At 46.9% G+C, this 27,050-nt stretch overlaps 2 protein-coding genes across 6 annotated transcripts in view; one reads left to right on the plus strand and one right to left on the minus strand.

Moving 5' to 3' along the window:
• Positions 1-25,090, minus strand: part of NOD1 (nucleotide binding oligomerization domain containing 1) — a 45,692-nt gene extending 20,602 nt beyond the window's left edge. For 4 of the 5 annotated variants that reach the window (XM_043968770.1, XM_043968771.1, XM_043968768.1 and 1 more), the window contains exons 1-2: positions 24,931-25,090; positions 2,182-2,498 (exon numbers count right to left, since the gene is read on the minus strand). In XM_043968770.1, coding sequence (XP_043824705.1) covers positions 2,182-2,382 — 201 coding nt within the window. In that variant the 5' untranslated portion in view covers positions 2,383-2,498; positions 24,931-25,090. Of the gene's footprint in view, positions 1-2,181; positions 2,499-4,748; positions 4,797-24,930 lie in introns of all 5 variants that reach the window. The other variant, XM_043968769.1, reaches the window with a different exon arrangement.
• LOC122729742 (dynein light chain 1, cytoplasmic-like) lies at positions 15,892-16,161 on the plus strand. Its single transcript, XM_043968773.1, has one exon. It carries the CDS (start codon positions 15,892-15,894, stop codon positions 16,159-16,161), a length of 270 nt encoding a protein of 89 aa, XP_043824708.1.
• Positions 25,091-27,050: the final 1,960 nt, after the last annotated feature.

Below are 27,050 nucleotides of genomic sequence, written 5' to 3' on the forward strand. Positions count from 1 at the left end.
CAGGCCCCAACTGAGCTGCTGCAACAAGTATCAGCTTGTTGGGCAGTGGGATGGGGGAAGGGGCAGCCTAAGAACTGAACCCGGGAAGCTCTGGGAGGCTGCCAAGGCTTTTATCCCAATGCCCAAGGCCACCCCTGTGGAATTTCCTTTTCCCTCCTCAACTTTTCTCTTGCCCTAACAGAATGGTCCTTCCAGGCACAAATGGGATATTTTGTGATCTCAGGGAAATGTTCCCCATCTTGGACCACTCACTCTCTAGGGCACAGTGCTAGTGAAGCATCAAGGGAGAAATGGGCCTGATTGATGCCTCACCAACTTTTCAATGACACAATGCCTCCTTATTCTCCAGAGTCCAAACCTAGTCCAGCCTAAGGAGGCCGGAGGACAGGACCAGCAGGGCCACTGGCAAGTCCCTGGACTTTTTCCAGGCCTCCTTCTTAGGGAATCTGATCCCCCGAGGAATTTTCTAGGAAGCAGCCAATGTTTCTCTACTCTTCAAGAAGGATTTGTTGTTGCTGCTGCTGAAGTATTTTTACTTTTTAAAAATTGCATCAAAGAATCACCGAGATCAGATCTCAAAGGAACCTCAGAGACCCCTGAGTCCAATCCACATGTGACTGAGAATGCTCCTTAGCATGTCTCAGACCAATTCTAGGAAGGTCTTTAGGGTCACAGAGGGAAACTCCCTGTGGCCCCCCAGGATATGTGAAGCTCTCCATACCTCAAAAGATTGGTGAAGGAACCTAGGAAGAGGAATGGGGTTGCTCTCCCACTTCTTTTTAACAGAAATTTTTGTTTATAGTTTTTTCTCACCTAAATGTCCCATTGTATTATCCCTCTCCATCCCAGAGAGCTATCCCTTATAATAAAGAATTTGTTTTAAAAAGAAAAACGGAGGGGGGGGGGAGGCGCAGCTAGGTGGCACAGAGGATAAAGCACTGGCCCTGGATTCAGGAGGACCTGAGTTCAAATCCGACCTCAGACATTTGACGCTTACTAGCTGTGTGAGCAAGTCACTTAACCCTAGTTGCCCTGCAAAAACAAACATCACCCCCCAAAAAAAACCCAAAAACAAAAAGAAAAGAAAAGAAAAAGAGGAAAAAAACAGCAACTGATCAATATACAGAAAAAAAAATCTGATATTCCGTGTGATGCTCCATCCCTGTGGATTGGCCACACCTGCAGAGGGGTGCCCCTCCCCCTGCCCAAATGTGAGGTGTAGACAGTTTAGGATGCAAGCATCTGACAAGCTCGCAGCTGCAGCCCAAGCTTCATTGGCCGGGACTGAATGTTTCCATCAGCACTTGACTCTTATCTCTGGCTCATTTACCAGTCAGAAGCAAGAACCACAAAAGGGCCTGAAGGGGACGAGTTAGGAGGCAATCAGTCTTGTGATCTGGGAGCTGTTTGCTCCCCTCCTGCAAAGCCGAAGACAGGAGGGAACAGAGGCAGAAGCACAGACAAAGGCGACGAGGAGGCAGATTGCAACCTCACCCTGTAAGTTGAGGGGGCAGCCTCGGAGGGCGCAGGTCCCTCTTCCCTGGATCTGTTAGTGCAGGGATGATTGAGGGGGCATTTGTTAAATGAGAGGGCACCCGGGCTCCCTCCCTAGGATTCTGTGGCTTTCACAATGTGCCTGGAAATGATGCTCGGCCACAACACCCAGGGCAAACACAACAGCTTAGGTCGATTTCAAATAATGAAAGAGCAAACAGTGAAAGTGGAAAATGACACCCAGCGAGTTACAGCAAGTCTTTTAGGTCAGTTTGCTTAACAGTTTGGGGGGGGGGGTGGTATTGATCACAGAATCATTTCTCTGAAGCTGAAAGAGAAGCCACCTAATTCAACCCTCTGATTTTACAGATGAGGAGACCGAGGCCCTGGGAGGGGCAGGGACTTGCCCGAGGTCACACACACACAGCATCGGAGGTGGGGCCTGAACCCAGGTTTTCTGACTGCAGAGCCAATGTCCCTTCTAGGGTCCATTTGCTGGGATTCTACTGAGTCAAGAGAAAAAAAGCCAAACACACACAAGTCCGACTGGGTTAATAAGTAGGTAACCCAGCCCTTTCCATTGGTATCATTCCATTCCCACTCACCTTGAACACCCCATTCCCCAGGGTCTTTGGGGCCAGAGGTGGAGTTCCCCCGGGATGCTAATAGACCTGCCAAAGACCGTACCTTGTCGGGCAGAGTGGGGCAGGCGCCCACGATTTCAGCATCTTCCCTAGAGAAGTACTCGTTCATGAGCAGGTTGTCAACTAGACACTGGACATTGCAGATGCGGGTGACCAACTGTTCTCGGTCTACCTTTAGCAGCCTAATGCAAGAGCAGGTGCCCTTCGGTGCTGCCTTCGCCTCAGGGAGGGCTCGGCTTTCCATGGCTGATGGAACAAGAAGTCACTTCCCCCAAATTCATCTTTGGCTGCATCTGTCTCTGTGGACTTCTGGTGATCCGTCCCTTCATGCCTGTTGCTTCTCCTTCCTCACTAAAGAGCCTAGAAAGATAAAAGCAGTAAGTTGTTGTTGAAGCCAAGTGACAACTGCCTTCATTTTCTTCTGCTGACCAGAAATTAGGAAAGAGAAGGAAAGGGAATGAGCATTTATTAAGCATCTACTATGCGCTAGGCACTGTGATAAAACCTCACTTGATCCTCATAAATCCCACCTCTGATGGTATTCTTAACTCCATTTTACAGTTGAGGAAACAGGTAGAAAGAGGTTAAGTGACTTGCCCGCGGTCACAACTGGTTAGTGTATATGAGGCAGGATTTGCACTCAGGTTTCCCTGCCTCCAAGGCCAGCAATCTTTCCACATTCTGCTTCCTATTGTCCTCTCTGAGATGAAAAGGAGAGGCAGTGATTTGGTACAAGGAAGGATTTTGTCTGAGAGACACAGCTCCCTCTACTTTATTTTTAAAAGGTTATATCCTGGGACAGCTAGGTGGCGCAGTGGATAGAGCACCGGCTCTGGAGTCAGGAGTACCTGAGTTCAAATCCAGCCTCAGACACTTAACACTTACTAGCTGTGTGACCCTGGGCAAATCACTTAACCCCAATTGCCTCACTTAAAAAAAAAAAAGGTTATATCCTTCAAAGGTCTTTATACTTATTCAAAAATTTTATCTGCCTGGGCTCCAGAAAATAATTTTTCTCTTTAAAATTGGGCAAATGAGTTTTCTAAATAGGAGTGGGAAGAGTTGTTTAATGAGGAATAAAAAGAGGAAACAAAAATCCCTCTAGCATATTTTTTTTTCATTCCTGACCATTTTAGTAACTTCTGGTTTACAAAGAATTTATGAACTTCAGGATTCATGCTTGGATCTATGAATGTCAACGATAGAAGGAACCTTATAGGTCATTGAGGTCAATGCCATCATTATGTAGATAGGAAACTGAGGCACAGAGAGTTAGTGTGCCCAAGATCAACACCAGAACTGAGGTTGGAATCTTGGCTCCCAGGCGAGGTTGGCCACAGCCAGGAAGAGGGCCGTTGGGATGCTGATTTAGCTCCATTGGGTTGCATCATCATGGTGCTTGACTGAAAGGGAGGAGCCTGCTAGTGATTGGCCTCATGGTTTCTGAACAGTCAGTAGTGCCAGGCAGTTGGACAGTTAGTCAACAAGTTTTGTGTTGGACAAGTTAACTCAGCTGGCTAAAGTAATTTGACTGATGAAGGTGAGGCTTCAAGTTCCACTCTTTCTCCATGCCTTGGGTCATTTGGTCAGGGACTGGACCCCTCCAGTGTGGTCTTAGAGTCCATGAGTTGGCCTGGGTTCAAACTCTGATTCGATGAGCTTCATGACCCTGGAAAAGCAGCTTAGCCTCCCCCAGCCTCAGTTTATTTGCTGATTAAGTGGGGATAATAGTTTCAGTACCTCCTTCTCTGTGTTGTGATACTTAACTAAAGTTCAAGGTTCACTTAGGGATTCTTGGAGGATCTAACCCTTAGTACTGACATGTGACCCTGGACAAGTCATTTACCTTCCCTGGGCCTCAGTTTCCTCATCTGTAAAACAAAGGCCCCTGGGCTCCCTCTAGGATCCCACCTCCTTGGATGGGTCACTCCCCAGCCTGCGGTTTTTTCAACTCTAAAGCAAGGCGAGTAGACTGGATGACCTCCAAGGTCCAGTCATCCCTCATCCTGTGACACTTTGGGGAACGTCAGGAAACAAAAGCCGACAACAGGAAGCAGCCACTTTATAAAAGAAGACTGTGGTACTGAGCCTTTCACTTTTCAATGTGTTCCCCTTCAGGGAAATCACCTCAAGAGAGGCTGGAGTCTTGTAGTAGCAGGGGGGGAGACCTTTCTTCCTGAAGCTTTGACTCAGCCGCAGACATCTCCGTAGGGTTCACTTCTCACTCTAAATGAGGAACTGTACCCTTCCCCTGCCCCTCCCTTTTGTTCTAGCTTCTCAGGGCCCTGGGAAGATGTTTCTGCTTGCTAAGTCCCCTGGAGATCCCCTGAGAAAAGCCTCAGAGTTAGAGAGACTCTTTTTTTTTTTTTTTGCTGGGCAATGAGGGTTAAGTGACTTGCCCAGGGTCACACAGCTAGTAAGTGTCAAGTGTCTGAGGTCGGATTTGAACTCGGGTTCTCCTGAATCCAGGGTTGGTGCTTTATCCACTGCGCCACCTAGCTGCCTGTTAGAGAGACTCCTCAGCTTTTTCTCTGTCTCTCCTTGCCACCTTCCTTCTTTCCTTACCCATCCCAGCCTCTCCAGAGCTGGAGTTTCTGATCTCTTACTCACCTGAATGTGTCTTTCATTCAAGTTCTGCTTCATAATGATGAGTAAGCACTTAAAAGAAAAAAAGAAAAAGAAAAAAACACCTGGTTTGCGGAGAGACAGTGTGGTGTGATAGATAGTGTGCTGGACTGAAGGAGGGAGGGTCATGAAGGGCTGACTTCCAATCGTGCCTCTGTCCTCTGGCTAGCTATGTGGCCCCAGGCAAGACACAAGCTCTCTGGACCCACTTTCTCCACAGATAAAATGTGAGGGTGGGGCTCAGTGATCTCTAAAGAGCATTTCAATTCTAAGTCTGTCAGCCTATGGATACAGAGCCAGCCTTAGGAGCCAGGAGACTGAGGTTCAGTTCCACATCAGACACACACTGGCTTGGGGACCCTGAGCAAAGTCACTGAATGACAAAGTCAGCGCCCCAGACATCTCTCTGAGATGCTCAGCTGCAGGAGAGCTATCCGTCTTTACTGCCACCCCAATACGGGAATCAGATCCGGATCAAATTTTAAAAAGCGGCAGATGCCCTCCACATCCCCGTGTCTACACCCCTCCTTTTTAGAAATGCTACAGAGATCTTTGGTTTTTACATCTCCTGCATTTGCAGATCTATTCCTCCTATTCCTGTATGCAGAACTATCCTTTATTGAGAGAGAGGACATTAAAAAACAAACAAAACCCCCCAGCTCAGCTAAATTAATCAAAAAGGGCAAGTCTGACACGCACAGCCATAATCCCAAACCTGCATCTTCATTTCCCCAAGATCAACAGACAAGAATCCTATCTAAATTCAATCCCTTCCCCTGGAGAAAGTAGGTAACAGAAGTTAACTTAAAAAACCCAAATTGGGGCAGCTAGGAGTCGCAATGGATAAAGCACCAGCCCTGGATTCAGGAGGACCTGAGTTCAAATTCGGTTTCAGACACTTGACACTTACTAGCTGTGTGACCCTGGGCAAGTCACCCTCATTGCCCCACAAAACAAAAACAAAACAAAAAACCAACAACAAAAAACAAATGAATTTATTTCTAAGCTCTGATTCAGAAAATACATGACTTGGAATGAGGAATCTGGCCTCAGACACTGATTAGCTGTGTGACCCTGGGCAAGTCACTTGGTTCAGTTTTTTCATCTGCAAAATGGGAACAATAAAAGCATTTATCAAGGAATGTATTGTTATAAACATCAAATGAGGTGATGTACATACATATATATATATATATATACACATACATCATTGCAAACTCTAAAGAGCCCTATGTGATTATAATATAAAGCACATACCTATATGCTATATATGCTAATTATTATTATCCATAATTAATGATAATAGTCAGCAATATAAATGAGTTAGCTTGTATATTGTCAAGATAATGGAATGTGAGTCTGACTCAATATATCACTTTAGGACTTGCAAAGTGCTTTATAAATATTTTCTCTGCCTGTCTCCTAATAAACAGGGGAGCTAGGTGCCATGATCATCCCCAGAGAGAGTAAGTGCTTTGCCCAAGGTCACATAGGTAATAAATGCTCCCAGGACAGATCCAGCACTCTATCCCCTGAGCTCATCACAGATGTCAATGGTAATGATCATTGTTATTATTATCATTATTCATGTTATTACATCTGCTGATGCTGGCTGCAACCCTCCAACACCCAGATTAATCAATCAACCTGCAGTTGTTTCTTAAGGGAGGCTGCTGTGTTATGTGAGAGGGTAATGGATTTTGGGATGCCCAAAGGCCCTGCTCGAGAGGATAATATTGGGATTTATTGGATTGACTTTGCTGATTAACTCATTTAAAGTTGACTTGATTATTCTGGAGAGCAATTTGGAATTATGCCCAAAGGGCTATAAAGCTGTGCATACCCTTTGACCCAGCAATACCACTCTTGGGTCTTTTTCCCAAAGAGATCATAAAAAAGGGAAAAGACCCACATGTACAAAAATATTTATGGCTGCTCTTTTTGTGGTGGCGAGGAATTAGACATTAAGGGGATGTCCATCAATTGGGGAATGTCTGAACAAGTTGTGGTATATGAATGTAATGGAATTCTATTGTGCTGTAAGAAATGATGAGCAGGTGGAGTTCAGAGAAACCTGGAAAGACTTCAGTGGACTGATGCTGAGTGTAGTGAGCAGAACCAGGAGAACACTGTACACAATAATAGCACCATTGAGTGATGATCAACTGTGATAGACTTAGCTCTTCTCAGCAACACGATGATCCAAGACAATTCCAAAAGACTCATGATGGAAAATCCTCTCTACATCCAGAAAAAGAACTGTGGAGTCTGAATGCAGATTGAGGCATACTATTTTCACTTTATTTTATTTTGTTTTTTCTTTCTCATGGTTTTCCTATCAAACACAACTGTCATTCATTCAGCCTGACCAAGGACAGATGCCAATGGAAAAGCCAGCCAGATGCCATTCTGCCTGGTGTGTCATAGCCCATTCAACCATTCATCAGGTATACCTGAAACTCTTAGGGAAAACTGGAGCAGCTCCAGAGAAAGTGGGGTAGAGAAGGACTCAGAAGACCTGAGTTCAAAGCTTGCCCATGACACTCACTAGTTGTGTGATCCTGGGCAAATCTGTTAACATCTCTCAAACTCAGGCTCCTCATATCTGAAATGGGGATAACACCACCTGTATTACCTGAAGCAGAGTTATCATGATGAACAAATGAGATGATAGCAAACATTAAAGTGCAACATGTTGATTATTATTCTATTTTTTATGCTTCTCAATATCTCCAGCCCCTACCACAGTGCACAGGCACCTGGTAAATGCTCCATGAATTGAATTATTACTGCTTAGTACCTGTTTGAACTTGTAAAATAATTTGTCTTCTCTGTGCCTCGGTTTCCACAGCTGTAAAATGAGCAAGTTGGACTGAATGACCTCTGAGGTCTCTCCCTGCTCTCAAATCTTTTTTTTTGGGGGGGAGGGCAGGGCAATAAGGGTTAAGTGACTTGCCCAGGGTCACACAGCTAGTAAATGTCAAGTGTCTGAGGTCATATTTGAACTCAGGTCCTCCTGAATCCAGGACCAGTTCTTTATCCACTGCACCACCTAACTGCTTCTCCAGCTCTCAAATCTGTAGGAGCTGGAAGCTTTGATCTGATTTCCGATAAGCTCTTTACTTTCCAGCTCAGGGGACGGATGCCTCTGTCACAAACATTTCCTCCACGTGGCTGCAGTGGCTAGTAGCCGGGTGCAGGGAGGAGTTGTTTAGTCACATCAATTGTGTCTGATTCTGCGGGACCCCATTGGGGGTTTTCTTGGCAGAGATACCGGAATGGTTGGCCATTTCCTTCTCCAGCTCATTTGACAAATGAGAAAACCGAGGCAAACCGGGTGAAGTGACTTGGCCAGGGTCGCACAACTAGTAAGTGCCTGAGGCCAGATTGGAACTCGAGAAGCTGAGCAGTCTTGACTTCAGGCCTAGCACTCTGTGCACTATGGCGCCACCTAGCGGCCCTAGCGGAGGAGCACAGGCGCAGCCAAGTTAGCTGCATTTCTATTTCCAGGTGTCTGTCTGCCCAGCAGGAGAAAACAAAACCCCCGCACTCGCTAGTGACTACAGCTTCCTTCTGAAGCCCCCCAGACCCGAAAGGTCCGCAAGTGTTTGATCCCTCCCAGCAGAAATGCTGACGAAGAGGCGGCCCCTGGCTGAGCACTCGCCGCAGGGAGCCCAGCGCTGTCGGAAGGTGCTGAGTCATCAGACAAGAAGCAGGGTCCTTCACAGCGTCTGAGGGTCGGCGGGGAGCCAGGGAGCTCGGGCGAACCAGGAGACTTCCCGGAATCGCTCGGTGAGAGAAGGCTCCATTCCCCCGCAAGGAAATCCAGCCCCTGGGGAGGAGCTGCAAGAATTCCTGGTGCCGGGGACGTCAGCACCGAAGGGGGCTTTTTGAAAGCACTGTCTGAAATCTGGCTCCCGGCCCAGTCAAACCAAGCTCCCAAACTACCGTGATTGCCCAATCCGATGCCCTTTTCTCAGGCCCCACCCTTCCCCAACGCATCTCACCAGCTCCCGGGTTCAAAGACCATCTCTGTGAGGCCCTAGTCTCTCTTCTAAACTCCAATCTTGCATCAATTAATCACTCGATCAACAAGCATTTATCAGACACCAACTGTGTGCCAAGTACTCTGCTAGGTGTTGGAGACACAAGTACAAGGGATGAACCAGTCCCCACTTTCAAGGGATAGGTGGGGAGACTTATATTCTAATGAGAGAGACAACATGTAGACCTACACAAGGGTCTCTAGCTTAAATTCGAAGTGAATAAATACAAAGATGAACATTGTTAAGGACAAGCTAGGGAAGAGGTGAAGAAGATGCCATGTTTGAACTGCCTCCTGAGGGAAGAGCAGGGCTCTGTGAGGCTGAGGTACAGATGTAGGGCATCCCTCCCATGGAGGATGAGCTGCCAGCACCAGGGCTCAGAGAGGAGAGATGGAGGTCCTGTGTAAAGAACAGAGAGAAGACCAGTTTGTCCAGGCTGCAGCGTGAGAGGGGGAGCAATGTCCCATGAGGCTGGAAGGGCTAGTTGGGGTCATCCCTGCAGGGCTTTAAAAGTGAAACAGGATTTTCTATTGTATCCTAGAGGCAATAGGAAGCCAGCAGTGGCCTTGGCTGACCAGAGAAATCATATGATTAAGGAAAATCACTTTGGCAGCAGTATGGGGATGGGCTGTGGTCATGAGAGACTAGGGGCAGGGAGACTAGTTGGGAAGTTGTTGCAATAATAAAAGACTGAAGGGGCAGCTAGGTAGGGGCAGTGAATAAAGCACCAGCCCTGGATTCAGGAGGATCTGAGTTCAAATCTGCCTCAGACACTTGACACTTACTAGCTGTGTGACCCTGGGCAAGTCACTTAACCCTCATTGCCCTGCAAATAATAATAATAATAATAATAACAACAGTAACAATATAGGACTGACCTAAAGAGGTGTCTGTCTGAAAGGGTTGCTGATGTTGAGGAGATAGAGACAGCAAGATCTGACAAATTGCTGCCTATGTGCTATGAGGGAGAGTAAAGGATCCAGGATAATGCTGAGGTCAGTCAGTCAGCATTTATTAGGTGGTAAAGTGGTTAGAGAACTAGACTTTGGAGTCAGAAAGACCTCAGTTCAAATCTAGCCTCAGACACTATATGACCCTAGAGAAGTCACTCAATTAACCTGTCTGCCTCAGTTTTCTTATCTGTAAAATGGGGATAATAATATTGCCTACTTCTTAGGGTTGTTGTGAAGATAAAATGAGTTAGCACTGGTAAAGGTCTTTACAAATCTTAAAGGGCTATGTCATGGCAGCTATCTTGTCACTATTATTTAAGTGCTTACTATTTGAGACACTAGGCAAATGATGATGTAAGACTTATATTTTCAACTGGACACAGACATCTCAAACTCAACATGTCAAAACCAGAATTCTTTTTTTTTTTTTGGTGAGGCAATTGGAATTAAGTGACTTGCCCAGGGTCACACAGCTAGTAAGGATCAAGTGTCTGAGGCTGGATTTGAACTCAGGCACTCCTGATTCCAGGGCCGGTGCTCTATCCACTGTGCCACCTAGCTTCCCTTCATTATTTTTTTCCTCAAAAATACCTCTCCTCTTTCCTTATTTATTTCCTTCTATATTCCTCTTTCCTCCCTTATACTTTTTTTTGGGGGGGAGGCAGGGCAATGAAGGTTAAGTGACTTGCCCAGTGTCACACAGCTAGTAAGTGTCAAGTGTCTGAGGTCAGATTTGAACTCAGGTCCTTCTGACTCCAGGGCTGGAGCTTTATCCACTGTGCCATCTAGCTGCCCCTTTCCCTTATACTTTTGAGACTACCTGAATCCTTCCAGTTACCCTTGTTCTCAACCTCAATGACATTCTCTATTTCTTACTCTCACTCATGGTACATCTCTGATGTTGTTGAGTCCTTTCAATCATGTCCGGCTCTGCATGACCCCATTTGGGGTTTTCTTGGCAAAGATACTTGGAGTGTTTTGCCATTTCCTTCTCCAGCTCATTTTACAGATGAGGAAATTGAGGCAAGCAGGGTGAAGTGACTTGGATCACAGGTTGCCAAATTTTGTAATTTCCTTCTCCCCATCTCTTGGATACATCCTCTTCTTGACACTCACCTAGCCATCACCCTAGCTCAGTCCTCTCTCTCAGACCAATGCAGTAAATGGTCTCTCACCTCCCTTGTATCTTCTCCCCACTCCAGTCCATTCTCCATACAGCTTCCAAAGTGACTTTCCTTTTTTCATTTAATTTTTTAAAATTTTTTGTGGGGCAACAAGGGTTAAGTGACTTGCCCAAGGTCACACAGCTAGTAAGTGTCAAGTGTCTGAGGCCAGATTTGAACTCAGGTCCTCCTGAATCCAGGGCTGGTGCTTTATCTACTGTACCACCTTGCTGCCCCCCAAGTGACTTTCCTAAAGTTTGGGTCTGACATTGTCACCCTCTTGGATGAAGTAAACTCCTATGTTTGATATTCTAAAGCTTCCCATAACCTGGGCTCTTTCTGCCTTTGCTGTCTTCTTGCATCTTACTCTCCTTCATGGCTGCAGTCCAACCAAACTCCCTGTCTGCTGCTCTCCATGTGTAGCATCCCAGCTGTCATCTCCATATCTTTGCACTGGCTGTTGCCATGCCTGGGATGCTCTTCCTGGAAGACTCAGCTCAAGCACCGCATTCCAGAGGCCTTTCCCAGTAAACTGCCCTCCCATATGGAGCAGTTTGGTGCTGACAGGGGCATTAAAAAGGAGCTTCATCAAAATAAAAAGAATTAGGTCAACTGGCAATGTATGCTAAATTCAAATAGAAAGCAACAGCTGTTAGAGATGAAGGCTATTCCACTGGACTTATTTGAAGACTATAGAATGGCGGGAGCTGCAGAGCATCGTGCTCCTTTGGCTCATTTGCATGTAACTGTTTTAAGTCTTGAGTGGCTGAAACTCACAAAATGAAAATCCAGATCATTGGAGACTAGGGGGCACAGCTAGCAAGTGTCTGAGGCTGGATTTAAAGCCAGGTCTTCCTGATTCCAGGAGACCCAGCAAACTGGAAGCCACCCAACTCTAACAGACTTTGCAAATGTTATTGAAGAGGACACCTAATTAAAAAGTCTTCTGGAGGAAAAAGCAATGAAACACAGAGTCTTAAAAAGGCTGCCTGTAGCAAATCATCAGAAGATTAAGTCCTCAGAGGGGTTTTACTCTGTGGGCAGAAGCAGCCAATTAGTGACCCTGAGGATTGTCCAGTTTGGTCTCCACACCATAGAGTCATCACATTCACACAGATACCACCCACCCATTCAGGTCCCCATCATCTCCTAGCAGGACTCCCCTCACAGCCTCCTAATTGGTCTCCATTCCTCCAGCTCCTCCCCTCTCAAAAAAGGACTTCCTAAAGCATAGGTCTGACCCTGTCATTCCCCTGCTCAATCAACTTTAGTGGCTCCCTATTACCTCTGGGATCATGTTCTATTTGGAGCAATGAGGTGGCACCATACTGTGCAGAGCAATAGGCTTGGAGTGAGGAAGACTCATCTCCCTGAGCTCGTCTGGCTTCAAATACTTCCTAGTTGTGTGACCCTAGGGAAGTCACTTGACCCAGTTTGCCTCAGTTTCCTCATCTGTAAAATGAACTGGAGAAGGAAATGGCAAACCCCTCCAGTGTCTGTGTCAAGAAAATCCCAAATGGGGTCACAAAGAGTTGGACACAATGGAACAATAGCAATAACAGTCCTCTGTTTAAGGCGCTTCATCACCCAGCCCTTTCCTTCCCCATGACCTCAGCCCTATTCCCCAGTACTTCCCTCTATGCTCTCTCTGGTGGAGCCGAAGCAGTTTTCTTGCTGTTATTTACACACAACTCTTTGTTTCCTGTCTCTGCCTTTGCACTGGCTGGCCTCATGCCAGAATGCATACCCTCCTCACTACATACACTCCTGGGATCCCATCAGCTCAGCTCAGCTCAGGTCCCACCTTTTGCATTGAGGCCTTCCCTGACTCTCCCCAGCTGCCATGGCCTTTCTCTATCTGGATGTTTTTGAGCACACACACCGATATATTTACATGTTGTCCCCTCATCACTAAAATTTAAGCTCCTTGAAGGCAGGAAGTGTTTAGTTTTATGTCCCCAGTGCCTAGCACAGTGCCTGATACACTGGAGGAAGACTTACATCTTTTTTATTTTTAATGATTTTTTTTTTTTGGTGAGGCAATTGAGGTTAAGTGACTTGCCCAGGGTCACACAGCTAGTAAGTTTCAAGTGTCTGAGGCTGGATTTGAACTCAGGTCCTCCTGAATCCAAGACCAATGCCACTGCGCCACCTAGCTGCCCCTAGAAGACTTAAGTCTTAAGGGGCATTGAGAACTTTCTTGCAGTATTTGAGGGGCCCTCACATGGTAGGGAGACTTAGAGCCAGGGAAGAGAAGTCACAAAGAAACAGCTTGGGGCTGAAGGACAAAATTCCTAACAATTAGAGTATCCAAAAGTGGAATGGGAAGTGACAAATTCCCCTCTACTACAAGTCGTCCAGGAGAGAGGAAAATATGTCTGCTGGGGATCAGAGAATGTGAGAGTTGGAAGGACCCTCAGCAGCCATCGGGTCCAACCCTTTCCCCTCATCACATCCCCAAGTGACTGGACAGTCTGTAGAGCAACAGACTGTACAATGATGTTGTACACAAGACTTTGGAAGGGATTCTTTTTTTCTCCCCAATGTTAACAGTATTTTTTTCCAGTTACATGTAAAGACAGTTTTCAACATTTGTTTTTATAAGATTTTGAATTCCAAATTATTCTCCTTCCCTCTTCCTCCACAAGACAGCACCCAATCTGTTATAGGTTATGTATGTACAATGTCAGAATTCTTTTAAAAACCATTTTTCTCCTCCCCTCATCTGTTGACTGGTTGTGCTGATTTTTTTTCTTTTAAAATTTCTTACAAAAGATTTCTTATAAAGGATGGCTTTCTGGGAGGGTATCTGGGAAGAGATATAGGGAGAAATGTAGGAAATGTAAAAACAACAGCTATGATTTTTAAAAAAAGATTTCTTTTTAAAAAGGGAAATGATCACTAGGACCTGGATGGGGTTTATCAAAATCAGGTTATGCTAACCCTACTTCCTTTTTTAAACTGGGTTCCTCAACTGGTACTCAGGGAAATGTCATGGGCACAACAATTCTGGATTTCTACAAAGACAAACTTCTCAAGAGCTCTTTCTGGACAAGAAGGGAGAGAGTGTGAGAGTGGAGACTCAAGGACAGCACAGTTAGAGGGATCTGGAAGTAGCTGAATGACCAGACTCGGAGACTTGCGATTTCAACAGTAGAGCAGCATTTGGGGAAGGTGTCCACTACCGTGCTCTATGGATCTGTCCTTGATCTGAGGCTATTCAACATTCCGATGAATGTCTCAGATGACAACATCAATGACAAATGTGTCAAATTTACAAATGACAAGAAAGCAAAGCCAGAATCCAAAGACATTTGGGGAGTCTCAAACACTGGCCAGAATCTAACAGGATAAAAGTTTGGAAAAGATAAACATACAATCCTGCACTTAGGTTCAAAAATCAAACTATATGAACATAGAGTGAGGGATATGTGGAATTATGTTGTTGTTTTTTGTTTGTTTGTTTGTTTGTTTTAGTGAGGCAGTTGGGGTTAAGTGACTTGCCCAGGGTCACACAGCTAGTAAGTGTTAAGTGTCTGAGGCCGGATTTGAACTCAGGTACTCCTAACTCCAGGGCCGGTGCTCTATCCACTGCGCCACCTAGCTGCCCCTGATATGTGGAATTATGGAAGAATATGGACCTCTCTGAGCAAGGAATAGTCTACCTGTCAGACCTACGAAGAAGGGAAGAATTCATGACCAAACAAGAGGTAGAGGAGCACTAAGAAATGTAAAATGGATAATTTTGATTTTATTCAGCTAAAATGGTTTTACACAAACAAATCCAATGCAACCAAGGTTAGAAGGAAAGCAGAAAGCTGGGAAACAATCTTTACAACAAGAATCTCCTATAAAGGGTTCATTTATCAAATATATAGAGAACTAAGTCAAATTTATAAGAATACAAGCCATTTCCCAGTTGATAAATGGTCAAAAGATATGAACAGGCAGTTTTCAGATGAAATCAAAGCTATCTATAATGACATGAAGAAATGTTCGAAATCACTATTGATTAGAGAAATACAATTTAAAACAGCCCTGAGGTACCATTTCACACCCATCAGATTGGCTAATATGACAGAAAAGGAAAATGATAAATGCTGGAGAAGATGTGGGAAAACTTTGTTGGTAGAGTTGTAAACTGATCAAACAGTTCTGGGAAGCAATTCGGAACTACATTCAAAGGGCAATTAAACTGTGCATGCCCTTTGATCCAGCAATACCACTACTAGACCTGTATCCCAAAGGGATCATAAAAAAAGAGAAAAGGGCCCACATGTACAAAATATTTATAGCAGCTCTTTCTGTGGTGACAAAAAAATGAAGGAAAGCCCATCAATTGGGGAACAGCTGAACAAGCTGGTCTATGAATATAATGGAAAACTACTGTGCTATAAGAAACGACAAGCAGGCAGATTTCAGAAAAACCTGCAAAGACTTACATGAACTAATAAAAATGAAATGAGCAGAACCAGGAGAACATTGTACACAGAAACAGCAACATTGTGTGATGATCAACTATGAATGACAGCTCCTCTCATTAATACAATAATCCAATACAATTCCAAAGGATTCGTGATGGAAAATGCTCTCCACATCTGGATGGACTCTGAATGCAGAGAGAAGCACCCTACTTTCACTTTCTTTATCATTTTTGTAGTTTTTTTCCTTTGGGTCTGTTTCTTCCTTCACAATATGACTAATATGGAAATTCGTTTTGGTTACTGTTTTAGGAACAGAGGAGAGAAAAATCTGGAACTCAAAATTTTGTAAAAATGAATGTTAAAAATTGTCTTTACATATAATTGGAAAAAATAAAATACTATTAAAAAAAGATATGGACAGGCGCAATGGCTTAGGCAGTGAAAGCACCTGCCAGGTCCGACCGAGTGCCTGAGGCCCGCCGCTGCCGCCCCTTCCCGCCGGGACCCGTCGCAGCTGCCAGCGCCCCCTACCCGAGGTAACCATGTGTGACCGCAAGGCCATAATCAAAAATGCGGACGTGTCGGAGGAGATGCAGCAGGACTTCGTGGAGTGTGCCACCCAGGCCCTGGAGAAGTATAACCTAGAGAAGAACACAGCAGTCCAAATCAAGAAGGAGTTTGACAAGAAGTATAACCCCACCTGGCACTGCATCATGGGGAGGAACTTGGGCAGCTACAGGACGAATGAGACAAAGCACTTCATCTACTTCTGCCTGGGCCAAGTTGCCATTCTGCTTTTCGAGTCTGGTTAGAGCAAGGCCTGTGCCTCTTGCCCCAGAGCCATCCAAATCACAAGGACTGCAGCCTAAATTCCAAATACCAGAGACTGAACTATCTTCAGCATCACCATGGGAACACCTCAAGCTTTAAGCCTTTACCATGTTGTTGTACAAAGCATCCTATGTATTAGTTTGGTGTGGTTATAAAGCAATTAGCAAAATTTTTAAAAAGATATAGACAGGGGGCAGCTAGGTGGCACAGTGGATAAAGCACTGGCCCTGGATTCAGGAAGGCCTGAGTTCAAATCCAGCCTCAGACACTTAACACTTACTAGCTGTGTGACCCTGGGCAAGTCACTTAACCCAATTGCCCCACCAAAAAAAAAGATATGGACGGGGCCAGCTAGGTGGCGCAGTGGATAAAGCACTAGCCCTGGATTCAGGAGGACCTGAGTTCAAATTGGACTTCAGACACTTGACACTTACTAGCTGTCACTTAACCCTCATTGCCCCACCAAAAAAAAAAAAAAAAGATATGGACCTCTCTGAGCCTGTTTCCTTGTCTGTAAAGCGGGGCTAATAATACCTATGGTACCTAACTCCCAGAGTTGTTATGAGCTCTATAAGCTCTAATGGGCAGCAATTGTTTTGATTATTGAGGCAACTGCATGGTGTAGTGAATAGAGCTCTGGACTTGGAGTCAGGAAGACCTGAGTCTGAATCCTGCCTAAGACCTTTACTAGCTGTGTGACCCTGGGCAAGTCATTTTACTCGTCACCCTCAATTTCCTCATCCATAAAATGAGGATAATGACAGTAGTAACCTTGCAAGGTTGTTGTGAGGATCAAATGAATTACTCTTTGTAAAGCATTCTGCAAGCCTTAAAGGGCTGTATAAATGCTAGCTGTTGTTGCTAGTGTTGCTCTCATAGCAGGTTATATCAGTAGGAGCTGCAGCTCAATGAGGCAGCTGGGGAAGAATTAGACTGTGCTAAGAGAAATGCCTGGTCTGATCACCATGGAGCACTACATCTGGTCCAATCCCCTCGCTTTACAGATGAGGAAACTGAGGCCCTGGGAAGTGAAAAGTGCTTTGCCCAAGGTGCCACAAGCAGACAGGATTCGAGCCTAGATCTGACAGCAAAGCCAGCATTCTCTCCACTGCACCCACCCTTTAAAATAAAGGTCATCTCCTCCAGGAAGTCTTCACTGGTTCCAGTCACTGGTAGAAACACCCCCTCCTTCAATCTCACAGATAGTTCTTTCATCTAATTCATGAATCAAGCAATGCTATGACTCCTCCCTAGAGGCTACCTTCACAGAGTCAGGAGACCTGGGTTCAAGACCTACCTCTGACACATGCTGGCTGTGTGACCTTGGCTAAGAGACCCAAGTCTTTTAGCCTCTCAGTATTCTGGGCAACAGGTGGAAATCTGCATTAGTAGAAGGAGTTTCTGTCCTAGAAGTCCCCCATTCCAATGAATCATCCTCCTAGAACACAGGCTCAGTGAGGGCTGGCATCTCGTTTTATCTAGACTCTGCCTCTGACTCAGTGGACTGAGAATCACTCTCTACAAACAGTAGTTACACACCTTACTTACTAGCCACTGCCTGTCTTTCTTATGCTCTAGCTAGCAACCTTGGTATGCTGAGAACCACGTTTATGTCCAAATAAATATTGCAAATCCATCCCAATCACTTCTGTCAACAACAGCCTCATATTTTCTTTTCTTTTGAATCGATATGAAATTTCTAGACAACTGGTGAGGGTTAAAGGGGAAAGTTTGAAAAACTACAGGTTGGGGCAAGTCGTGGGAAACCGAGACTCTTCTCTGGTGATGTGGCTTCTGTGCACCCTGTCTCAGCACTGCAGAGAAACTATGTCCCTAATGGTGTGTGTGTGTGCGCGTGAGTGAGTGTGTGTGTGTGTGTGTGTGTGTGTGTGTGAGTGACTTCTAGATTTGGGGGTTTTTTTGGTTTTTTGTTTTTTTTTGGTGAGGCAATTGGGGTTAAGTGACTTGTCCAGAGTCACACAGCTAGTAAGTGTTAAGTGTCCGAGTCCGGATTTGAACTCAGGTCCTCCTGATTCCAGGGCCAGTGCTCTATCTACTGCGCCACCTAGCTGCCCCTGACTTCTAGTTTTAGAGAAGTGCCTGAGACACAGAAAGGCCAAGTAACTTGCCCAGAGCCAACGTGTCAGAGGCAAGATCTGAACACTGGTCTTCCTGACTTCAAGGCCTGCCCTGTGCTCTAAGGCCTGCCAGGCTGCCTTTCCTCTGAATCACGAAATACACAAAACAATGGCTACCTTCAAAAAGAGGCCCAGGAAGAGCTGTCCTCTCTAGGAAAAGATTCATTTTTCTCAACTCCACAAAAACAGAAGGGGGGTGGGGGAGAGGATATCAGTGACAAGAACAAAGAACAGGCTTGTTTTCCACACCGTTTCTCTTACTGAATTTCTAGTTTTGGTTCACAGACAGTATTTTTCAAATGGGTTTAAATGAAATAAAATAAGTCCTTGGGTGGGTCCTCAGAAGAGTTGTGACTTCTCTGGGCATCCATCTCCCCCCCTGAAAAATGAGGGGCCTGGGATCCATGCCTTCTTCTAGCTCTCGCCCCATGATCCCATAAGCTCAAAGGGCTACATAGCAAACTTATGGCCAAGTTACTAAACTCTGCCCTTTTTGGCGGGTCCAGACCTGTGATTTCCACTCATCCAGGGAAGTCCTTGTGTGTGTCTGTGTCTGGGGATCTGCTGTGGAATGGATAGAACACTGAGCCTGAGTCTGGAAGACTTGAGTTCAAATTTAGTGTCAGATACTTCCTTGATGTTTGACCTTGGTCAAGTCACCTAATCTCTCTCTGCCTGTTTCGTCACCTGTAAAAATGGAGATAAGTCTACTCCATTCGGTTATTAAGGATCAAAGAGATAATATTTGTCAAGCACTTAGCACAATGCCTGGTATATCATAAACACTTGATAATATTTGTTTCCCTCCTTCCTATAGAGATACCCTTACTCAGTAACAGTCAATAGCTGTAGTTTGGGGAAAAACCACCACCACCACCACATAATTTGAGCTGTTTCTCCCCAAACCTCATTTCTTTCAGGCTAATTTGACAGTGTTCTGGATCCTACTCCCCCCTTCACTCGTTTATTTGTGGTCACGAGTCCTCCTGATATCCCCCTTATTCAGTTTGCCATTGCTTTTGGTGCCAAATCCTGCCCACCCCCACTTTCTACTTCTAGTTTTGGACTCAGAAATCAAGTCAACATCACTATCCCATAATTATTCCTGGGAAGAACACGTCAGTCAATTGTTCTATAGCTCCAGTCACCATCCCTCTGACTACCCTGAACCCAATTCCCCTGGACATGTTTTCCTATATTAGAATGTAAGCTCCTTGAGGGCAAAGACTGTCTCAATTCTGTATTTGTATCTCCAGTGTAGCACAGAGCCTGGAACATGGCAAATACTACACAGCTATGGCCAATCATCCATCCACCCACCCACACACCCATCCACCCATTCATTTATCCAGCCATCCAGCCATCCAGCCATCCATTCACTCATTCATTCATTCATTGGTAGCAGAGTGGAAGGAATGCTGGGCTTGGAATCCAAGGCCCTGGCTTCAAATCCTGGCTCTGTGACCCTCAGTGGGTCATATACACTCTCTGAGGCTCAGTTTCCTCTTCTGTAAAACTGGGATGCTCATATTTGCACTATCGATTCCACAGAGTGGCTGTGAGTAATAAACATGCCTTTTCAAACTGAAAGTGCCTTGGATATGAGTTATCGGAAAGGCCTCCAAGGGTGATGGGAAGTGTTGGGACAACTCAGGCCCCAGAGAGAATCTTGGCAGTAATGACTAGGAGGCAAGTTTGCTAGACTCTCTGAGATCTAAAGATTTAGAGCAAGAAGGGACCCGTGTGACCTTTGCCTTCAGAGCAGGCCTGACCACCTTTTTGTGTGTCTTCTGGCAATAGTCGGGAAAAGCCTCTAGACCCCTTCTCCAAATACCATTCTCTGGCCTGCGTTGATGATCGCTGCCCATCCAAGTTTAGACTCCCTGAAATCCACACATGCACCGGGGGTCCATGGACCCCAGGTTAAGAACTGGTTCAGTGTCATCGCCTCATTTTATAGAGGAGAAACTGAGGCCCGGGGCAGGGAAGGGGCTTGCCCACTTTGTGTAGCTAAAGGGTCAACTGCATTGACCCCAAATCCAATGCACTTCCCAAATGATCACACAAACAGGATCCTGGGAGTGGTTTCCCCAACCCAGCCATCTGTGGAGCCCCTGGTCTAGGGGCATGTGGAGGCGGGGAAAGGTTCTTGTATGCCATGGAGCCTTGTCAGTGCCAAGAGAACAGCAGTCACACAGATATGCTCTGGCAGTGGGCATAACCATTCATTGACTACAACGCCACTTTATCAAACTCCTTTTCTCCGAAGACGTGAGTCAAGGCAAGAAGGCCAGATTGCCATCCAACCAGCATCTGATGAGCCCAAGAGGCATTCTGCAGGAGACAAGTCTAGACCTTTATGGAAGGCAGTGGAAAAAAAAGCTATTGCATATGACAAACACCGGAATTTGCCCAGAAGAGAAAACAGTGCTCAAGCAAAGGAAGAAAACAGCCTCAAGCCCAGCATTTGTAAGATAAGAATTCTGCAGGGAGGGTATTCTTAACCCTCCCAATTCTACAACCTGGCTGAGCTCCCCAGAAAGGAAAACACATACCAAAGAAATCTGTGACATAAAGCCTTCTTGAGAGCATAGATTTCCGAGTAGAAGGGACCTGAGAAATTGCTGATGAGAGAAGCCTCCTGGTGAAGCGCGTTGGAGAGGCCTGCCTTGGACACGTACTAGCTATGGGATCTTCTTTAATTCCCCTGGACAGCTGAGCCGCTAAGACTATGAACTACAGAAAAGATCGCCTTTGTCTAGAGAGATTCCTCATCGAGAGTTCCTTACACCAAAAAAATCACAGGACCAGACCAAAAATAACCCCAATAATAAAACCGCCAAACAAATGAACCAACCCACAGAGCTCTTGCCCTCAGTTAGTTTATCTTCCAGCCTCAGGAAGGAATTGAGCAGCTTGGTCCAGTGGAAAAGAGCATGAACACTAATCCTCTGACTGACTGACTCAATCTTTCCTGAGGTTGGATTATAAACTGAGGGCAGATACAATATAGTTTTTCATTTCTGCAAAGTTGCTCCCTGCCAGAGTACTCAGTCAGAGCTTAATAGATGCGTATGAACCAGATTCAAGAGGATCCTGTGGTATGAAAGTCAGAGGAGGAGACAGGGTTTCAGTTGTCTGACTCAAGGAAACAAGATGATCCAATATGAAAGCTATGCCCAAGTTGCCTCACTAATTAGGCTTCTAACATAGATAGCACCCCCACTAAAGAAATGTTTAGGCACAGTTATTCATGATAAATGCCTCAGAAGGTGAGTGTGCAGGTGAAAGGTTCAGTCAGGGCTCGGACAATAACAGCTGCAGAATTCCTACACTCCACGCTGAAGGGCCCAGCTCTCTGAAGGTGCACACTGGCTCAACTCAGGATCTCAGGCCCTGACTGGGGAGGAGGGATCATTGAAGGGTCCTCATCCAAGCTCCAAAGCTGGCATCTGTTTCGAAATAAATCAAAGGCCCCTCCAAACAGCCCTTGCCTTCCCCAAAGCTCAGCTTTTTTTTTAAGAGATAGTATTTATTTACTTATTTTTAAATAAACATTTTAAAAGTTTTGAATTCTAAATTCTATTCCTCTCTCCGGAGGTGGTAAGCAATCAGATATAGGTTATACATTTGCAATTATGTAAAACATTACCATATTAGTAATTTTGTATAAGAAGACTCAAATAAAAGGGAAAAAAATGAAACAAAGTGAAAAATAGCCTGCTTTGGTCAGTGTTCCATCATGATCAGTTCTTTATCTGGAGGTGGATAATCTGCTTCATTACTCCTTTGGGATTGTCTTGGATCATTTTATTGCTGAGAGTAGTCAAGTCATTCACAGTTCTTCATTGCAAAATATTGCTGTTACTGTGTACAATGTCCTTCTGGTTCTGTTCACTCCACTGTGCATCAGATCATGAAAGTCTTTCCAGGTTTTTCTGAAATCATCCTCCTTGTCATTTCTTATATATTCTAAGTATTTTCCAAATATTATTTGATCCTCACAAAAAACCTGGGAGGTGGGTACTATTATTATCCCCATTTTACAGTTGAAGAATAGAGGCAGACAGAGGTGAAGTGACTTGCCCAAGGTCACACAGCTAGAAAATATCTGAACTCGAACTATAAGTGCTGAAATATGAACTCAAATTTTCTTGACTCTGGACCCAGCTCTCTACCCACTGGACTGCCTAGCTGCTCAGGTCTGAATGATTGGCATTTCAGAGTTCTTATCGAGCCTTCTCAGCTCTGTTCTCTAACACAGTGGTCAATTGCTTCAAACCCTCCATCAGATTTCCCATGTCCCCATGAAAGTGACTATCTCCCTTGTATCTATTTGGTAGGAGAGACAGACAGCCCAGGAGAGTGGACAGAGCTGGTCCTGGAGTATGAAAGTTCTGCCCCTGATACATCCCAGTGATAGAATAACCCTGGGCATATCACTTAACCTAGATGCACTTTAGACAGTTTTACAGAGAAGGGGAGGGAACCAGCATTCATTAAGTGCCAGCTGAGTGCCGGGCATTGTGCTAGGCACTTTACAAATATCTCATTTGACAAGATGTCAAGCTGCAGAGATGAAGGGTGTCTCCTTATCTGGGAATTTCCTGTGTCAATGAAATCACCAGTTCAGTCCCTATACAAGGATATTTTACCTTTGTATTCCCAGGACCAGGCATATAGTAGGTGCTTAATAAATGCTAGTTCCCTGCAACCAATCATTCTTCTCCTTTGGTGGGGGGAGGTGAAGGGAACAGGCATTTATTAAGCACCTACTATGGGCCAGAAAGTGTGCTAAATGATTTCTAAATATTACTGTTTGATCCTCACCACAGCCCTGGAAGGTAGGTGCTATTATCCCATTTTACAGATGAGAAAATTGGAGCAGAGGTTAAATGACTTTTCCCTGTGTTTCAGAAATAGAACTCAGAATCCTTTTAGCTCTTGAGCAAACCCCATTACCACCATCTTGAAAATGGGCTTTTGGAATATTGATAGCAGCTCTTTTTGTGGTGGCTAAGAATTGGAAATTAAAGGAATGCCCATCCATTGGGGAATCGCTAAACAAGCGATTATGCTCCCACTTCTGTAAAGCCCCGAAGGAGGGTGAAGGGCATGGAGTTAACAAAATTGTCCCCTCCCCCACCAGGCTTCCCTTGAGCAAGTATATAGCGAAGTACCAGAAAGCCTTACGAAAGAAAAGGAAATTATGGAGAGGGCCCTTAGTCAGAGGGGAAAGAAATGTAGAAGGAGGGAGGGCTTCTAGGGAAAGATTTTTGGAAGAAAAAATGGGGAAACTCCCCCAAAGAAGCCTTTGTTCGGAAGTCTGGCTAGCTGCTGGAATCCAAATTCCAAAATGAAACTGCGAGCTGGTCCCGACGATAACTTTTGAAACCTCTTCTTTCTCGGTGCCCCGTATTCTGCTCCCCTCCCCTTAGTTCTTCTGCCAGATCTCATTCCTGGCATCTCTCTGAGGGGGAATATCAACCCAAGTCAGAGGAGCCGGGACTGGCCCGCGCTCGTTCAGGGGACGGCAGAGCCCAAACTGGAGCCCGGTCCGCCGATTCCCTGCCCATTGCTATTATCAGCCGCTAAGGTCAGGTAGGTAGCGAGCATCAGAGGACAGACAAAAACCCAGAGGCCTGCGTCCCAGTAAGGACGGCCACACTCTCTATGCTGTGCCTCTGCCCACACTCATCTGCCTGGGTTTAGGATCCCACCACGGGCATCTGGCCCGAGAGGAGGCAGTAACGGGGCGGGGGGTGGGGGCAGGGCAGCTCCAGCCTGAGAAAGAGTCCATTCTAAAAATTCCCGGCTCTGTTTGAGAACCTAAACCCCACTAGCCGCTGAATCGCATTTCAAAAGGCAGCCCAACAGCGAGTTCACCCATCTCCTTCGTCCTCAGACCAGAGTTCATCAAGGTTCATTCCTCATTGGTCCACTTACTAGAAAAGGCACCTTTCCAACTTGACTTTCCAATGGTCAAGGGAGAGTTGCAATTATCAGAATGTGGCCCCTGGGGCTTTATCTGAAATTCCTTACGTTTCCCATACTGTCGCCCAAACCCCGAACTTCCTGTGCTGTTTGGATCCCAAGGTCCCGAGATCTCTGCCAGGCATTGTCTCCTTCCCCTCCCTCCCACCCCGGTGAAGCCACGGGGGGAGTTCTGACCGCTACGACACAAATGGGCCGCTCCTTCCCACAGCCGAGCGAGCCGAGAGGACTGTACAGGGGGATGGGGCGGACCCGCTGATCCCCGAGACTATCCGACCCTGGGAAGGACGCAGGGAGCAGGACCCCGGGGTAGACGGGACCCTCTGCTGCCCTCTTAAAGGGCTTCCGTCCATTTCGCCCCCCGTCCAAAAGGGTTTTTTTTTTCCCCATTTCCCAAAGTTATACCAACTGGGACGAAAACCCCCCACCCAGGAGGCAAGAAGCGAGCGAGCTCCGGCGCCTCCGATCCCGTCCCAGCCTGGTCCAGGGGACGGTGGATCAGGCATCCCGCCCCCTCTTCTCCTCTCCTCCCCCGAGCCCGGTTCGAAGTCGGAGGAAACCCCAGAAACGCCGCCGGCGCAGGCCTCTGCGGCTCGGTCCCTAGTCCAGAGTACTTACTTCCAACGCAGCTGGGGGGAGGATCAGGGGAGGGCCCCGCGGAGTAGCCTCGAGCGGAGGGCGGAGAGGCCCAGGGGGACTCCGGCGCCGAGGCTGGGACGGGCCAAGTGCGCGGGGAGGCCCCGCCGCTGCCCTCGCTGTCCCAGCCTCTGCACCGCCCCAAGGCAGTCGGAGCCCGCAGCGGCCGCCCCCTGCAGGCGGCGACGAGGACGGACACGGCCAAGTTCAGCCGCGGCGGCCGAGAACGCACCAAAGTGGCTACAAAGTTGCAGTTTCAGTGCCCAGAGCTACGGGAGGTGGCGGCGGCTGAGAGCCGGAAGCGGGGAGGGGGCGGAGAGGGGACGAGGGGCGGGTCAAGGGCCTGGAGCCTGACGCGTGGCACCGCCCTGGGGTCCTCGGGGCTCCTTCAGCCCCCCTACCCTGGAGGGGCGTGGGTGGGGCTAGCTTCAGAGCCAGGCCAAAGCTGGGCAGCCACAGGGAGCTTGCAACTGGGCCCTTGCTCAAAAGGCGACTCTCGCTCTTCCTTTTGCAAGGAGCCAAGGCAGCGCTGGTGAGTCTGCGGGGAGCTTGCACAGTGAGAGTAGGCCAGAGATAACCCGGGCCGGCACCAGAAGGCTGTCTGGCCCAGAAGACCCGGAAAGGGCCGACAAGATAGGAGATGTGTATGATCCCACCTCTCTTTAGTTCAGGGGCGGTGGGGGCTCCGGGTGTGGAATGTGGTATATGCTTCCCGATGATCAATACTCCAGTACTCCGGGGAAGGGCCGCACCTCGGAGGCCATCCAAGCCAAGCCCTCCCCCCCCCCCATTTTACAGATGAGGAACTGGGACCCAGGAAGTCGACAAGCTAAGCATGCATTGGGGATAAAACACTTTCGATGTGTTCAAGAAGCTCGCATTCTAATGGGGAGACACGTTGTTGTCGTTTGTCCTTCGTTTTGGGTTTGTTTTTTTTTTGCGGGGCAATGGGGGTTAAGTGACTTACTTGCCCAGGGTCACACACCTAAGTAAGTGTCTGAAGTGAGATTTGAACTTGAGTCCTACCAATTTCAGGACCAGTGCTCTATCCATTGAACCCCTAGCTGCCCCCAAGGGGAGGCCGTAAAATAACTACATAGAACATTCCTTCCCCCCTCAGACCTCCCCCTCTTCCTAATTTCCCTATTACTGTGGAAGGCACCCAGACTCCAGGGCGAGAGGTCATCCTCCAACCACTCTGCCATCCCCCATATCCAATTCGTTGCTGAGGCCTGTAGAGTTCACCCCCTCCTCTCCTCTGACGTTGCCCCCACCCTGGGGCAGGCCCTTGCCTCCTCATCCCGGACTATCACTGCTGGGAGGTCCGCCAGCCTCCAGTCCCTCCCCATTCTTCATTCACACATTCGCTCATTCTCACCTCCATTCAGCAGACAGTGAGCTTCCTAAAGCCAAGGTCTGACCGAGTCACTCGCTACCCCTCAAGAAACTCCTCTGCAGACAGCTTCCTCTGCTTGGCTTGGTATTCAAAGCCCTCATAACCTGCCCACAATCTCCTCACACTGACCCAACATTGCCTGTGACACCATCAAGATGGCCTATCTCTGGACTCCGGGCACTTTCCCTGGCTGTGCCTCATGCCTGGAATGTCCTCTCCTCCTCCTGGCTTCAGCCCTGGCTAACACCCCACCCCCCATAGAAAGCCTTTGCCTATCCCCCTAATTCCAGTGTCTTCCCTCGGGTGATTATCCCCATGAGGTGGCTCCATCCGAGCAGGGACTGCTCTCCCATGGTGTTCCCGGAACTTGGCACAGGGCCTGGCACCAGCAGTAAGGGGAAGGCTGGGAGAGGCCTCTTGTAGGAGGTAGGACTTGAGCCAGATCTTGAAGGAGGCCAGGGGATCTAAGAGCCAGAAGGGTGGTGATGGGGGTAGTAGGGGGAGCACCCAGGTGATCATAAGGAACCAACTATCAGTTAGAATCCCAGAGCTGGAGTCAGGAAGATGAGTTCAAATCCAGCCTCAGATCCTCACTAGCTGTGTGACCCTGGGCAAGTCACTTAACCTTGACTTACCTTAGTTTCTTATCTGTTCAGTAGGGGTCCCATCAGCTCTTACCTCCTGGGGTTGTTGTGAGAATAAAATG

This window comes from Dromiciops gliroides, chromosome 5, assembly GCF_019393635.1.
Source record: "Dromiciops gliroides isolate mDroGli1 chromosome 5, mDroGli1.pri, whole genome shotgun sequence".
NCBI classification, from domain to species: Eukaryota; Metazoa; Chordata; class Mammalia; order Microbiotheria; family Microbiotheriidae; genus Dromiciops; species Dromiciops gliroides.